The 16,659-nt window shown below is 40.6% G+C and overlaps 2 protein-coding genes across 12 annotated transcripts in view; one reads left to right on the top strand and one right to left on the bottom strand.

Annotated features, from left to right (window-relative positions):
* LOC110980284 (acyl-coenzyme A synthetase ACSM3, mitochondrial-like) overlaps window positions 1-13,668 on the bottom strand; it is a 14,905-nt gene extending 1,237 nt beyond the window's left edge. The window contains exons 1-14 of one of the 3 annotated variants that reach the window (XM_022236837.2): window positions 13,473-13,665; window positions 7,334-7,729; window positions 6,774-6,874; window positions 6,153-6,265; window positions 5,487-5,605; window positions 4,816-4,932; window positions 4,360-4,481; window positions 3,770-3,926; window positions 2,667-2,795; window positions 2,188-2,262; window positions 1,878-2,060; window positions 997-1,124; window positions 596-695; window positions 109-228 (exon numbers count right to left, since the gene is read on the bottom strand). In XM_022236837.2, coding sequence (XP_022092529.2) covers window positions 109-228; window positions 596-695; window positions 997-1,124; window positions 1,878-2,060; window positions 2,188-2,262; window positions 2,667-2,795; window positions 3,770-3,926; window positions 4,360-4,481; window positions 4,816-4,932; window positions 5,487-5,605; window positions 6,153-6,265; window positions 6,774-6,874; window positions 7,334-7,645 — 1,776 coding nt within the window. In that variant the 5' untranslated portion in view covers window positions 7,646-7,729; window positions 13,473-13,665. Of the gene's footprint in view, window positions 1-108; window positions 349-595; window positions 696-996; window positions 1,125-1,877; window positions 2,061-2,187; window positions 2,263-2,666; window positions 2,796-3,769; window positions 3,927-4,359; window positions 4,482-4,815; window positions 4,933-5,486; window positions 5,606-6,152; window positions 6,266-6,773; window positions 6,875-7,333; window positions 7,730-8,553; window positions 8,685-13,472 lie in introns of those variants that run through there. The other 2 variants (XM_087138556.1, XM_087138557.1) reach the window with 2 other exon arrangements.
* The window catches only part of LOC110980285 (xaa-Arg dipeptidase-like), a 26,618-nt gene continuing 18,591 nt past the window's right edge, over window positions 8,633-16,659 (top strand). For 7 of the 9 annotated variants that reach the window (XM_022236843.2, XM_087138561.1, XM_087138560.1 and 4 more), the window contains exons 1-2: window positions 8,633-8,767; window positions 15,231-15,476. In XM_022236843.2, the coding sequence (XP_022092535.1) occupies window positions 8,706-8,767; window positions 15,231-15,476 (308 nt within the window). In that variant the 5' untranslated portion in view covers window positions 8,633-8,705. Of the gene's footprint in view, window positions 8,768-13,780; window positions 13,932-15,230; window positions 15,477-16,659 lie in introns of those variants that run through there. The other 2 variants (XM_087138562.1, XM_087138563.1) reach the window with 2 other exon arrangements.

Below are 16,659 nucleotides of genomic sequence, written 5' to 3'. Positions count from 1 at the left end.
AACCAGTGAGGCGTTGTCTGTTCTAACTTTGCAGCTGAAGTGACGTCATCATGCTGCCAATGCCATTCATGGACTCCAGTTCCCTTTCAGATCTACGGTGGATCTTACCTTGCGAGGGTACTTGTAAGCTGCCGTGATGTTCTTGACATGCTCTTGTAGTTCCTTCATCAGCTGCTCTTTGTCCTTAGACTTATATTCTTCAGTCAGTACAATGAATGCCTTCACAACCTGTGCACAGGGGTCAGAGTCACATGTGGAGCTTGTTCTTGTCTCTAGCCTTTGAAGGTCCAAGTTTTGTCGTTGCCTTGCCACCATGTGGGTGGTTCTTTGAAACTTTGTCACTTATTTCTGCTCATCACTTAAAAAAAAACTTACTCTTAAAAAACTTTCTTATACTTCATTATTTTTTACTTCCAAAGCTGAAGCTGAGGGAAAGACCATTACTGCTTCGATCACAAAATTGCAAAACCTACCCACATCGCTGCCAAACCCAACCAAGTACAACTTACTCCAACCATTTTAAGCCCTGCTAAGCTTTACTCCCCTTTTAACCTCATAAACCCCACATAAACTTAAAACGTAAAGCACTGCTCACCTCTCCTCTAACTGGGTCTGGTGAGGAGACTACCGCCGACTCTGCTACTGCTGGATGCTCAATGAGGGCGCTCTCCACCTCAAAGGGACCAATGCGGTACCTGGACAGATTACACAAGAAATTTGAAACTTTTAATTTTAAAAAGGCAGTTACATGCACGGTTACCTACACAAAAATAGCTAAAAACTGAATACCTCAATAAAGGAAAGGCTCAACTCCATCACTTTGGCCCAAGAGAGTTAATTGATTTCCTTTGCAACTCCTTCAAAAATACTCGTTTGGGTTTTTTGGGGGGGGTTGAACTCAAAAAGGTTTTGTTGGAGCTGGACCCTTCTTTCAATTAGGTATTCAATTGCAAACCAAAACAAAGAATAAAACGACAAAATAAAACAATGCCAGACCCTGAGGAGGTGATGATGTCATCGCTGCGTCCAACGAACCAGAAATACCCTTCTTCATCCACCAGTGCGCGGTCTCCTGTCAGGTAGAAATCTCCACAGAAAGCCCTAGCTGTCCTCTCTGGATCATCCTGGCATGGAAATAATCCTGTTCACTTAGGACTTCGGACCTGCCCAACCTTTTTCGCAGCAAAGCTTCACTTTCATGTCGTAGTACTAGCACTTGAGTTCTTTCTGCCATACTTGTGCTCACATTCATGAAAATGTATTAAACCTAGTTTCAACACAGACCTAAAGAGATGCAGAGAGTATCACTGAACTGTCCCCAACAATACGTAATCATATGAGAACACTTTATGGCCACTGACGCAAACATGGATGCAGACAGTCGGTCAAATTGAATCATGTTCAACTTCACTCTGTGTTGTGTTGTTAGATTAGGCCCACAGAAGCAAGGCTGTTGGCAGGGTTAAAGTGACCAGTTGATCATGAAAACACAGACAGCAATGCTCACTCTGCTACTGGCTTTGCAATCAATATTTAATCTGCAGATTTCAATCAAGTTTCACTGTGATCAAAATCCAATATTCAAATTTCAACCAATTTCAATTCAATCAATATTCAACCACCCAGATTTCAATGTCAATTCACTCTGACCAACACAGATGGCTAGCTCAAGCAGGATTCGAATATGTAACCATCTAAACATCACAGCGGCGCTTTACCACTACTATCCAGTCCCTTACTAAATGTTTGTTCCAAGAATGCTCGTATAGAACACGAGAAATCTGCACATGGCCAAATAAGTTATGTCAACGTCACTAGACCGAATCACCTGGCCCCAATGATGAGTGACATAGTTCACCAAGTGCTCATCAACTCACCACATAGTGAGTGAAGAGTCCGACAGGACGGTGGGGCTTGACCCTCACCCCGACGTCCCCTTCCTCACCACAGGGGAGTTCGTTACCGTCTTCGTCCACGATGCAGATGTCAAACCCAGGGGCTGGCTTTCCCATAGACCCTGGTCTGGGCTCCAGACACTTGAACATACCCATTAACAGAACCTGACAATCAGTCAGAGAAAAAAAATTAGCTGGTCCTTTTCAAACCTCTGCCCAAAATCTTTAGTATCCATCTTTTGAAGGAGTTGGCAGTGGCTCAATCCCTCAAACTGAATTATTGTGACTTAACTGTTTCTGTCTGGCCATATCCCTCGTGGATCATGGACCCTGTGCCTGCTTTCCAAGCGTCCATCACCTCGGGGTTCTGTTCAAGCAAAAAAGAAAAAGACAAAAAAAGACAGAAGAGATACTCAAGCTCAGTGGTTAATTGGCTTCAGCTCAAGCAGCCCTTGTTCAACTAACATTACGGTCATTTGTCTAGATCCTCCATTCACGGATCTGATCACCATGAGAATAATGTAATGCATAGTGGAGGTCCTAAATATCTAGGTAAAAATAAAAGTAATCCTTCTCAGTTGGTCAGAGTCATTTATTCACAGAAAAATCAACTAACGCTAAAGATGTGACGAAGGGATTGAGTCTGTACTTGTTCAGATCCTGACAGAGTGTTGTTGGATTTATGGGAGTACATGTGGTGTACTGATAGGGCATTAATGCAAACGCAGAGAGAAAAATAGCTCAGTTTGTGAAAATGTGCAACTGGCTTACCAAGGGCTCCCCGGCGCTGACGATGTGCCGCAGTGACTTGAGGTTAAACTTGGTCAAGTCCTCCAGGACCATCATGCGGTAGGCTGTTGGAGGTGCACACAGTGTGCTTACAGGATACTTATGTAATAGCTGCAACAAAAACACGGGGTTGGAAGTCTCTATTGATTCTCAATCTCCACAGACTCTAATTCAAGTAGAAATACTGACAATCAACCTACACCTCATAGAAAAAAGGCAAAAATCAAACCAAGAGAACCGCAAATGACTAGAGAGGCTTTGGAGACTGATGTTTCATGGCTCCTCACCCACAGAATGGTCTTCCAATAGCCCTCAGATCAAACCTGATGTGTCTTTCAAATCATGTCTCAAGACCCATCTCTTCATTCAAGCTTGTGAGCAGATATCTCAGATCTTAGCAAAGTTAAAAGGTCATCTAGATACCAGTATCTTACAAGTTATTATTGTGTGAAGAATTCAAAGAAACTGAAAAAGAATAACTCTTAGCATTTGAAAGGTTAACCAACCAAGAAAGCATGAAATTCACGCACGAAAACCTTTATATTTCCTCATAAATGTTAGATCTCAACACAGCTCGATAACAAGTAGCTGCAAATCACAAACACTGATTAGCAATCTTGCTTGCTTTACAAACATTCACGAGTCATAGTCAATGAGACGCCAAGAATACAGCAGTTTAGCTTCGCAGAATAAAGCATTCAATCTGTCACCTCTCAAAATCATTCTTATCAACTCGCTCATAAAGTTCCTTCATCCGCCCTGAGCAGAAGCTCCTCATCGTTTGAGAAGACCCATGTTGGTTGGGAATGTTCATTTTGTTGGTACATATAGCAATGCGACTGCAGTGCTTGTGTTTTTGTAGTCTTGTGGGAATCAGTTTCTACCAAAGGAGCCTCCATTGCTAGGAAAATTGCACAATCTCTCTTGGTACAGCTCGGGGCCCATTGTAGAATGTTGAGTAACATCTCGGCAATGGTTAGGTCGTCTTTATTACCACTAACTAACTGCTCTTACAATCCTGCAACTTGTAAGTCCTCAAAACAACAACAAAATGTCTCTTGCCCACATTATTACACTAAACCAACCTCCAGCGTGTGGGCTGCATCAAACTTTGCTGTGTAGCTGATGAAGACGCATGCCCCCTGGACCCAGGGAGCATAGAAGTTACTGTAGGCCGACTTGGCCCAGCCTGTGTCCGAAATATTCCAGTGGACGTCCGTTGGAATGAGATCCAACCAGTACCTGAGAAAAAGATTTGTGCACATTACAGGTAAACAAATCTCCAGAACCGGCTATAGGTGATGCCTGAATTCAAAAGTTAAACCTGGCTTTCAGGAATTACCTTGGCTAAACGTTTCCAGTGTTCACACAAGATGGCCAACCTTCTACCGCTAAAAAAGCCTAAAAACAAATGTCAGAAGAACTTCGCCAACTAGAGCTTCTTCTGGAGAAATCTATCAGGTTAAGTCATTTGTAAGGAACATTTGCCAACAAATGACTGTAAACTGAAAAACATAAAATGGGCAGATTTGCTGATGCTGACGAAAAAAGCATTTGCAAATGGAAGAAACTCATGAAATTGGTCCTGTCTGTAATGTTCTCAAGTTTAAATATAGTGCACGTTCCAGCTGCAGCTGGTGCGCCTGGTAACATGCACGAGACTCGTCTGACTTACTTTCCTGTGATGATGTGACCGAGGCCGTAGCTGGCATGGGTGTGGACAGCCAACTTTGCCTTGCCCGTAGTCCCACTGGTAAAGAACATTGTCATTGTCTCATTACTACCAGTCTTGACGCACTATGGTGAGAATAATCCAAGATAAGTACATTTCAAGACTGAAGCACAGTAAATATACCTAAAAACTGCATTCACTCACCAAAAATGTAACAGCTTAGGGCAAATTAAAAAAAAAACTGTGCAGGATTAGCAGAAATAACTCCATCATGAAAAGACCGTATTCTCATAAAAAGTTTCTTGTGCATATCTTTTAAACAATTACAACTTAAAAAGTTGCTGTCATTTACAAGTCACCTGATGAGACAGGAAGGGTTTAAAAAAATCTTGAGTCACATGGCAAAAATCAGGGCAAAACACAACTAGGGTTCAAAGGTCAATTCTATGAATGACATACCTGGTGTTGACCATCAGCCTTTTCAAACAGGTCATTATAGTCTAGCCAACCAGGCCTGGACTGACCACTGTTACTGACGAGCAGCCTAGACTTCACACAAGGACACTCAGAAATGTACTGCATGGGACAAGGGAGACAAAATGTACACGGCTAATAACTAAATGAACATTAACGACTGAAACAGAATATCGCTTTAAGTTACATACAGAAAATACAACAAAAAGATCTGGCATACTCATTTTCCACTTCATAATAAACTTTATACTAAACTTCGAGACTGCAGAACAGAACTTGGGTATTTTAGTTGGTACAGGATCAATGTACATTATATATATAATACTTGTATTCTCTAAATGCTAGAATTTCAAATCCTGCCCAGAGCAATTTTTAATGTAAAACCCATCACCAAATCCATGTAACTGACAGACACCCTGAAATTCAAGATCAGATTTCCAACTAAAAAAAAAAAATGCCACTGTTTTTGAATTTAGAAAATCGATGAATAACAATTAATGTATATTTATAACATTGAGCAAATGTAAATCGATAGATCAACAAAGTCCTTCCACTCAATTCATACACCACTTAATTGAAATTAATTTTTTATAGGTCTGAAGAAATCACAGCCTGATGGAAAATGGGACATTTAAATTTCTACCGAGAATTTCTACCTCATCCACCAAAGGAGCAGTGTGGTCATCCGTGATGATACAAGAAGTTCCCGAGGCTAGCAGACGGTACTTGATATCCCGCGCTGTCAGCTGGGTGGTGCCAGGGATTAGGATGGTACCTGAACCCAAGGCAGGGAATACCACGAACTCATCTTTTGGCCTTGGCCTTCTAATGTGAAATGCTCAGAAAGCCCCAGCCAATTCCTTAGATTGGATACGCGATGACTCGCCAAGTGTGTGTGCTTTCAACATGACATTTAAAAGCAATGTACGTGCACTTAGTTTGCTGCTAACATATCAATTTAATTCAATTGAAATTCCATTTCACTGAGAACAAAAGTTACATCATCTTGAGCTGTAACTTCAGCATCACTGCAGCTCTTTGAGTTCAAAATTTGTCCGAATATTTTTTGGCAGTTGTTGAGATAAAATGTCAGTTTTTATGTTACTTCAGAATCCATCAATATTGTCTATTGCAACTATGAGGATCTGACTGATTAAAATTTGAAAGTTTGTAATAGAGAGACCAAATTATATTAGCTGAAATCTTCATTGGAGCAGTTTTGAAATAGGCAGCTTTTACTTAAAAGTCGAAGAAAACAGAAGAAGTGTCATTTCAGAATATATCCAGGGCTCGTTCATCAGATTATGTTCCGCTCTTCTGACCTGTTCGCAAGCAGGCAATATTGAGAAGCCACCACTCTGGAATCCTAGGTAATATAACCATCACCGACTCATCCTTGGCTAAGCCACAGTCGTTGGTGAGTATGTTGGCAACCCTGGTTATCAACAGTAATGTACAGGGCATAAGTAATCAAAGTAAATCTGATTAATCTAAATTAATGTAATTCCGACAGCTTATTAGTTAGTGATTCCCCATGGCTTTTTAAATCGAGATCTGAAGGCACAATTCATCAAATATTTGAAATGGACATCAAAAGAGCCATTTCAAACCCAATTCAGTCAAATTCAGCGAAGTTGGCTGAGAATCTTTCTTTTTGTTGGAAACTGTAAGTTGTCTTTCAGTGAATTGTGGTTATTACTGATATGTGAACGAAACAAAATAGTCACTGAAGCAGGGTTTAAATGTGGTTTGAAAGTCCACAATACCACGAAGTACTGAACAAACTAACTCATCCCCTCTTACGTCAGGTGTCCCCCACAGGGGAGGGGAGGGGGGGACCCATACTACTCATCTAAGAAACAGTAGTTGATGGGCAGCTGCAAAGGATAAATATGATAGAAAACTAACCATGCACACTTATATCATGCCCTTTCTTCCCTTACTTCATTGACTTGTTTTTGAGATCCAGAAAACTCCATTTGATTTCATTTCCGTGATCGTCGACCCACCACAAGGCTGGGGTCTTAGAGCTCCTTGTGCCTGTCTGTGGAAAGAAAGGACCAAGATCAAATTTAATCAAGCATGCAACAGAGAAGTCAATGATGGTCCTTTGGTGGGACTCAATGCGTTCGCACATAGGTTCATGCACATTCGGTATGAAATCTCCGAGCACACACAACCAATTTCTGTTTGAACAAACAGAAAGCCAAAATTCACCTTTTTCCCTTTTTAAAATCTACAAATGGGGTTATCAATCAGGGATCAATTCCATGTAGCTAAGGAGCACAAGAAATATGCTAAGTACAGGAAATATCTGTTTGGCAGAAACAAATTATCAGCCAAAGTTCCAAGCAAAATTTATTGCAAGAATGGTTTTTCTGCTCATTTTAGCTTACTCAAATTTGCATGCTAGGTCATTCTCTCTGCTTTAATATAACCTTAAATTGGCTTCAGTACATGATTCAGTTCATGAAACATCCGGTACTAACGACCATTTCTGCACCTGTTCCTTTGCTGCCCATTCATCGAGAACATCACTTGCAAAATTGAAATATTCTGGCACGTCTAATTTAAACTGACGTCTACCCAGTTCATAATCATTGAAACCAGTGGCTGACAATGCAGACAGGAACGATCTGATTGGCTGGTAGTGCACTGCTTGTGATGGATGAGTTCTCCTTGTACTGCATGGAGTATAGCTTCTTAGTATACTGTAGGATGCCCCAAGCCTCCTTGAGTTGGAGCGCAATAACTGAATGCCTCGGTGAAATTGTCCAATGCTTAGGAGCTGGTATGGCTTCAATACTGTTGCCATTTTCTTTTATTCCAGGTTGTGAACGTCAGGTACGGGAATACTGGTGGAGTACCTCCACGTGCCTGCTTCTAAAAACCTCTTGACCTAAAACAACAAAAATACAACAACCGTAATTGGATTTGCATCAAATGTGAATAAACTGGAGGGGGGATATGAGTATCTCTGATTTGCATGATGTTGTAAGAGAAGCAATAGATCCTTGGCAGACTGAAAGCATCGACAAGTATTGCAGAGATCCTGGTACTGAAGGAGAGATCTAGCAAGGCCACCGCTTGACAGAAATTATCGGCCGAGTAAATGAGTGATTTTATGAGTCAAATTAAAACAAACTGAGGCTTGATAAGCTTCAGTTATATCAACATATTTTGGAAGCAGAGGGTTCTGAACTGTAACTTTTAAATAAATAATAAAAAATAACACTGATTGCCAAATAAATTGATTTTTAATATTATATAATGCAACACCACAAAGGAAATGCCTCAGTTAAATAATGCTCCAGTATTCTTATGTGATACATTTTTTGTTATTACAGTGGTTGTAATTAATACTCAATTTAACAAAGCTACACTAATCCGCAAATGCTTCCAGTGACAGAACAAAGTTCCTCATCTCTAATGACTTAATAATAAGGCACAGGTACATTGTACTTTGTGTAAACCCTCATCATTACTGTACTGTATTACTTCACCGGTTTACTCGACAGCCTTCAGAAATAGAAACAAAAAATACACATCACACTTCAAACAACTCTAATTTCCAGGCACCAAAATGTTGGTTCAGCATCATTAGCTTTGATGACCACTGTCGACTCATCAAAGCAGATGCAGGTAGAGTTACATAGGGTGGCACGCGCATTTACCGTACAGGGCTGCCACCTACACAGTGAGGCTCTGCATGAGACAGCCTACCTGCAATTTGACAGCCAAATTTCCAGACCATCCAAGCTATCCGTATTGCTTTTAAGCCGTAACATTTAAGAAGGTGCCCACCTGACGTACCGCACAGGATTCTAACAGTCGGCAAGAGCCAGGGCCACTACTACGGAAGACAAACAACAAAGATGGCAAATGTGGAAGCCCCAACTCCAAACCCAACTCCAGTCCCAACTCCAAGTCGATGGAGGTAAGCTTGGTGCAACGATAATATTTCATCGATCTGATCGCTGTGGCAATGGTGTATTAACTAAAAGGATACCTTTATTTATATTGAAAAAAACCCTCAATGTAAAATGGCAGAAGTGTGACTAGTGGGCAAGGTTGTAGGTCTGATATCCATTTGGACAAATGGTATAAAGTGGGTATGGCCATTTTACAACTGAATGCGTACAATCTGTGCGGTACCTGAATTGGACAAAAAAGCTACATGAAGAATTTGGAAGGCAAATAATGCTGTGGCTTTCGTAGTTTCACCAAATGAAATCTTTCTATAAATTACCAAACACAATCTAAATTGATCCTAACGGTTCTGAATTCTCAAAGATTCTGGCGCAACGATTACTCGAATAATTACTGTTTGCATCAACATAATTGATAGTGTACTACACCGGCGACGGAATAATTTTCAAAGTGGGAGGGGGGACCAGTTGTGACTGCGACCATCAGGCAGCAGCTATTAATATACCAGTTCACTAAGCCCCATTCCAGTACAGGACCTGCAAAAAGTGTGTAGGGGCTCCCCCCCAAAAAAACTGCAATGCCCGTCGCTTTAATAGATTCAAACTAGCCACTGTAGCTGACCTCGACAAGCTCAGTGGTTGATCAGATAAGACATCTGCTCTAGTGTACTGGATGTCAAGGGGTTGGAGTCTGATCTTAAAGTGAGATTGTGCTTTTTTTTTCTCACAAGCTCTCAGATACCATCAGCCACAATGCAATAAATTAGGGTAGGAAAGAACAGCAACCTACCGCTTCATATTATACATGTACATGTATATCTCTTTAATGCAAATGCCATCATTGAAGCCAACTATTAAATTTCACTGTGTCATTAATACTGCTATACTTGTATACGTGTATGCGTCACAATTAAAAATAGTTCAATGAATACACAATCACTGTTCTCTACATTGTACATCTGGTCATATAATCTACATGACTTACATGTACAGTGTATGTATCCACAACATCATTATTCTTTTATCTTTAACTGAAAATACAACCTGCAAATTCAAATTGATTTAAAGTAACATATCTTTTTAATTTAATAAACTTCACATATCATATCTTTGTGTAATTTTCCTGAGTTTTCTATATTTTTTTGTGCATATATATCATAGAAATGGTTCAATACACGATATTGAATGGGCCATGGATATACCAGTCCATGTCCATGTACACGATGCAAAACCAATAACTGTTGTATACATCCTATGCATTATGCAACACCATAACCTTGGGGTTTGTCTTTTTGAAAAAAAAGACTACACGTACATGTACATGGACTTTTATCTTTTATTTCTTTCTAATGGCATATTTTATATAGCTGTGTGAGGGCTTCAGTACGTGGTTAAGGTCACCAGGATTGATGCACAGGCAAATTTCTTTGGTGTTTTTGTGATGTGTGGTAAAACTCAATCTGTTGGTTCAGAGACTGGGATGATCACGATGAAGTCAGTCATTCACTTGAGTCTGGACTTGACATTGTCTTGCTATGGGGGTCAAAAACAACCGGTGGAGCATCAGGATCCAGGCTCACAGAGAAGGTACATGTATGTCGGAAGGTGACCCTGGGAACCTGTCCAAAAGGCCTGGATAGTCTTTGAATACTTAGGCTCATGCAGCGTCACACGAGACAGTGGCAGACCATGTTAGATAACAGGACTACACAAAGGCAATCTGTCAGTCGGAGGATGGCATTCAATTGTGCATCGGTGATGAGGAAGTCAAACTTGTGCTGGGTCTGTGATGGTTTTATGAGACATAAGAGTGAGGCTAGTCCCACTAAATGAAGTTCATTTCCTCCACTTGCTACATTGTTGATTCGGAATGGTTCATGGACTTGCATGGTGTGATGATATTATGTAGCCTCATGGAAAGGGGATTGCAATGTGCACCAGTGACAAGTTAAAGCATTGGTGTTTGTGCTTCATCTTGATTCTGCTGGGGCACTGGAAGAGGCTGACAACATTTGGGCCTATTTGTCTTCGAGCTGCATCGATCAAGTTTGTCTTTGGGTTAAGCACAGAGAGATTGCTGGATTGCTCATTATGAATGCCACACAGGCCTTTCCTGGCCTAAACACCTCAATGAGACTGGCATCATAGTGACAGTCAGTTGTGAGTGCTCCTGGTGCTCCTAAATAGTCAGTGATTGATCCACTGGACTGGCGGTATCACCTACTGAACTGAAATCAAGAGATGCTGGATGGTATATGAAGGCTTTGGTTTCTCTAGCCTGTGAACTAAATTCCTGGTTAGCAGCTTCATTTGGTATCTTGGGAGCCAAATCACTGATCAACTTCTAAGTTCGTGAGCTGACAAGCCGAGTTTGGTATGGCCATTGTGAATACTGTATCTACGATATTGTTCGCCAGGAAGTATTTGCTGAGATGATCAGTATACGGTGTACACCATCCACGCCCTTTTCTTCTTAAAAAGCTCACCAATATTGCAGAAAGTGGTCATAGTGCTGGTATATATCTCCAAACAGTTTTGGTACCCAAACAGTTTTGGTACCCAAACAGTTTGGGTACCCAAACAGTTTTGGTACCCAAACAGTTTTGGTACCCAAACAGTTTTGGTACCCAAACAGTTTTGGTACCCAAACAGTTTTGGTACCCAAACAGTTTTGGTACCCAAACAGTTTTGGTACCCAAACAGTTTTGGTACCCAAACAGTTTTGGTACTTACTGGCACTTTAAAGAATGTTGTTGATTTCCAGACCAACATACCGGTATGTTACATGCAGACACAGGAATAGCCCTATTATACATGTAGGTGATTTACACTGGGATACCAGCATGCACCTGTGCTTCAAGGATTAGTGACAAACAAGTGATGGATACTGTTACAAAAATACATGAAAGGTGTGGTCAAAAGAATAACGATCGATATTTATAGAGGAAATTGTACACTGTGGCTCAATGACCTTTCAGGAACTGTTGATGTCATTCTTGGCATTTTCATATTGTTTTTCATAATAACTCTGCTTCAGTATTTTATGTATTTTAAAGAGGACTTAGATACTTGTTAGGATGGGAAATATATTTCCAATACGGCTGAATTGCATGATGGATGGATAACCTGTTAGCCCGGGGGGGGGGTTAGGAGTTAGTTTAACTTAATTACAACTCTTCATGGGAATGAACAAAAGCTGTATCTGCATCACGTGTAGAGAAAACTAAAGACCAGTTTTATTTTTTTGAATATTCATGTGTGTAAACTCGGTGAGAATCTGGGCTTGACATGTTCAGTGGGAATGAAGTAAAAAGTGGAAAATGATCAGATGTATTGTCACTATTAAAAATGCCAGAATTCAGAGGTGGAGACAAATTATGAAAAAATAGTACCAATAAGGGTGTCAGAATTTTGAGTTAGTCCAATAGGCTTGTGTGGCAAAACAGGGGTAAGATGACTGCCAGTCTAGCCAATTAATTATCAATGCAGGTATTGACCAATCAGCAGTGCACATGGTGCAAGGTCTGGGTGCTTGCAGCAAGCTGTTGGGTTCACACAGTTTGTTCACTGGAAGGTCGGATAGAGATAAAAATTGCTAGAAACGCTGTGGAGGGCACTGTGTGCATTGGGATGAGCGGTAGGTGGAGTAGCATTTCAGTAAACTAAGGAAAGAGTTCCATACACTGACACACTTGATACCCTGTGGACATGGTGGACAAACAGGGAAAACACTGAAGCATTTTTGTAGAACAAACCTGGACAATTTTCTCACTCCCAGATTCATGTCTTATCAGCATGGGCCATGAAAAGAGCAGACTTGTCTTGTGGCTTGACTAGGTCAATAAAATTGGATTTATTGTTTCTCCTCAAGGTATTTTCAAATTCAGATGCAGGTTTTATTGTTCATGGAAAAATAATATCCTTTTTGAATTCATAAAGAGTTATTGGGTACCCCGCTACCTGGGCTAACAAGATGCCCTCGGACATTCAGGCTCAGGCTCCACATTTTTTGCATTCTGATGACTGGAATTGCTGGAATGTAACTTTCGATGTTGGGAGTTGAAGTTTCAGTCCAGATTTGCCTTTGTTTTTCCAAAAATAATGAATCATGAAATTTGTTTTGGTTGTTGGGCCAAAATCACAGGCAGGCACTAATGCGAAATAATAAATCTAATTTCATTAGCCTTAGACTTACAAAAACCACAGAGCAAGGACAAGAAAACTGACTTGTGACTTGACTTGGACTTGCAAAAAACTCACCTGGGAAAGAGACAACACTAATTTTCCCTTAATTTAATTAATTAATATTATAACAACCATCAGTCTAAGAAAGTGATTAACATGTCCTAAAAAGTGAAAATTAGCAGAGAAAATGCTGTACCTCCGAGATAACCCAGAGATTTGGTAGTGGGAAAGAGGTAAAAAACTCTACCCCTAGCTGCCTAGCCCCACTAGTGTTGCACGGACTCTCACTCCCGGGAGTGAGAGTCCGTGCCATGCTAGTGGGGCTATCCTACCCCCAGAAAGGTGGGGTCCGACGTTCGCGGGAGCGGACGTCGGATCCCTAAGTTCTGAGGGTACTACTACTAGGAAGAGCCTACTTCACAAGTTCATGAACAAGGCAGCACCCGTGTGCACAATACATGTACACACACCCACGTACAAGTAATATGGGCACGGGTACTATGACATGTATGACGTTACTGAACTCACCTATTCTTTTCAGTGGGAAAACCTAGGAGCTTCCAGAACCAGCTTTACGTCCGAAGGGTTAAGTGCCGAGGGACAGTCCCCATCTTAATTTGATCACGACTAAAATAGGCCTAGCTCTCTAGACTATGGCTTGATTATCTGGCCCAACCGATCTGCTGATCTGGCCCGAGCTAGTTCACGACCTCTGAGCTAGCTGCAAAGATCATTTAAGTTTTGTACGTGTGCAGCATGCAAGTTATACAGCCGGTTGCAACACTCAGCACCAGTGTGTATGTGTTTTGTACATGTGACGTCTGGATACCAGTCGCATGAACTGCCATGCTAAGTTTTATTTAGAGACAGTTTGTTTTGGACCCCAGTAATCGTGATTTCATCATTATTTATCCCTGTGCAACGGTGTCTGCATCCAGCCACATTGCCTTTCTTTGATTTTGATTTCATTCGTTCATGTTGAAGCTTGTGAGTACTACTTGCTGCATTTTCAAATGTTTTAGTATCTTCCTTCCTGACTACGCCGTCTACTGCGGTACATTTTTATGTGGGGACGTGATCGTGGTGATTGTTGGAAGGGGTGTTAGCTTGGGAAGTACGCAGTCTAGTACGCGTAGGGCTTGTCAAAAAGATCTCTCGGAAGAATCACTCCTCAATTTCTAACTGCAGTGTTGCATTTAATTTTGTTCTCTTTTTTCAAAATAAAACCTAAATCTTGCTGTTTAGATTACTAAATTAGGGCATGTAGCGTTACATTAGGGCCTGACATGCCTGAGGGCCTTACGTGTACGTTGTTTCAGACTGATTTTTATTTGGGGCATGTGGCTGAAGCTCTGAAGCTTAATTCTGAGGTCATCAAAGGTCCTGAATTTGGAAGACTTTTTGGTTGTGTTTCCAAAATTGAAATGTTGAGCCTCACTGCTCTTCCAGAATCTCACCGGAACATTTCCGTTTTCATATTATACCTAGGTCTAACTATTGTTGGTGTACCCATAGAGCAAGATTTCTTGCTCTATGGTGTTCCTTTACATGGTACAGCCCTAAGTTAATGTGGCATTCTTTGATTTTTTTTTTTTGCCTCTAGTGCCTTAATTTTCTTACAAACTTGTGTGGATATGTGACTGTAGGTAATCAGGATTTATCAGCATTCATCAAATTTCGTACATGTATTTCCCCCTTTTATTTCAGTGTCTCATGGTCTCATTTAACATTCTCGCTTGTAGTCATAAATCTTTCATTTATTGACCTTGTGTATAACTTGATATATACATTGCAAAACAGAAGTAAATGTTGAGTCAATAAAAAACAATTTAAAGAATTTGTCAGTGTTTTCACAAAGTGACAATAACTGGGATAATTGATAATATTTTGGTCTAGAATTTTTCCTACCATTTTTACTTTCTACTGACTCAAAGAGGTTTAGCAACACTGCATGCGGTAGAAAGTTGAGGGAAACGTTGAAGTGTGCCACATTGGGGGACTCGACTATACAGCATTAATTGATGGAAATTGTTCCATAAGTGACAATACCAAGAAGTTAAAAAGGAGGGTTTTCAGGGGCGGAATGGAAGGAATTTATGGTACCCATGGAAACAGTTATGGTAAACTTCTTGGTGTTAATGATACTCCAAAATTTATGAGGGTCCTTTGTAGATTTCTGTCCTAATTGTATATTTGGTGGCAACAATTGCCTGTTTTCTCACTTAAAAACCCCTGAAAAATACTACCGAATTCCTAATTGTTATCATCATAATATTGCACATGCAGCAGGCTTCTGAGACGATCAGTAGACGGGACTCCACCCCAAGATCCACTGACCATGGCCGACTTCATGAAGGTGGCCAAAGCCAAGATTGATGCCTCAGCCAGCAACCTGAATGCATTGAGCCAGGAGATTTGGTCCCACCCGGAGCTTAACTTTAATGAGCACCACGCCCATGAAGTGCTGACGGACTTCCTTGAAAAGGAGGGATTCAACGTGGAGCGCCACTTTGTGCTTGAAACGGCTTTCAGGTAGGCAGTCCCTCAGAGTTTGAACTCTCAAGCCCTTCAAAACCCTTTTAAGGTTGGCCTTTCTGATGTTGGTAGTCATGTTGAGTCCAATCAGACAATCTGCATTATCCCTAACCCCCTAGGGTGTGTGTAAAATCGTATTAAAATTGGAGGATTTGGGAGTGTTAGGGTTATTGGGTAATCAATGTACATTCTGGCCATCACGCTGCGCAAGCTGTCAATCGATTTGCTATTAAATTGCCCTTTTATTCTAATTTAAGATTCTCAGATATTATTTTAAAAGTGCAGTGTTATTAATTATTACGCAAATCGACTGATCTGGTGAATAGTGATATGATGACCCTTTGTTTTATCAGAACTCTACTGTAGCACAGTTGGTCAGACAGTATTTTAAATCCCTTTTTACTGACAAATTTTAAAGTTTTGATTATTTGTCATTGCAATAAAAATTCACATAATTCCCTTTTAGCCAGTTAGGTTAGGGAGTCAGGTTAGCGTAGTGGTTCTTTCCTCGCCGTAGCTTGGGTTCAATTCCTGGCCCGGTCCACATGTGGATTGGGTTTCGGTCCCTGCCTGATTCCGTGGGTTTTACCCAGAATATTCCTCTGGGGTTTTCCTCCCACCTCTAAAACTGTAACTGCTTCTCATTGTCTCCTCTCGACAGGTTTCTTCAGGCATGCAAGCTACAGTCCCGAGGGCACCTTTTAGGAATTCTTGGTGTCATTACCAGAAATAAATAAATAAATAAATAATAAAAATAAACTTTCAAAAATTATAGCATTATTTACCAGTGCCATCTGTCCACTTAGGTCTGTAAATTTTTATGTGACAAGTACCTAGATACATCTTTATTCAGGTTATTTGCCGCAAACCTTTGGGAATTCTGAATCAAGCTCTCTTGATCGTCAGTTGCTCATAGAAATGAAATAAAACAGCGCATCTGCAAATTTTGCATCAAGTCATAAAATAACTGGTTCGTTTCAAAGAGTTTGGCGTTTTGTTATGAAATTTTACAGTTTTGAAAGCTGAACAATTGCCACAGTGGTTAATTGAAATTACAGTTCAGTTTATACCAGTAATTGATCATTTGAGAAACTGGTACCCTGTTTTCAGTGAAACCCTTGAAGCATCCACATAACTGTTCCCATTTGATTTGTTCGTAAAGCAGATTTTTAAATTTGAA

This window comes from Acanthaster planci, linkage group LG07, assembly GCF_054643075.1.
Source record: "Acanthaster planci isolate LZ-2023a linkage group LG07, COTS_SCS, whole genome shotgun sequence".
In the NCBI taxonomy this organism is placed as follows: domain Eukaryota; kingdom Metazoa; phylum Echinodermata; class Asteroidea; order Valvatida; family Acanthasteridae; genus Acanthaster; species Acanthaster planci.
Note: the sequence above shows the minus strand (reverse complement) of the source record. Positions and strands in the feature narration are given on the sequence as shown.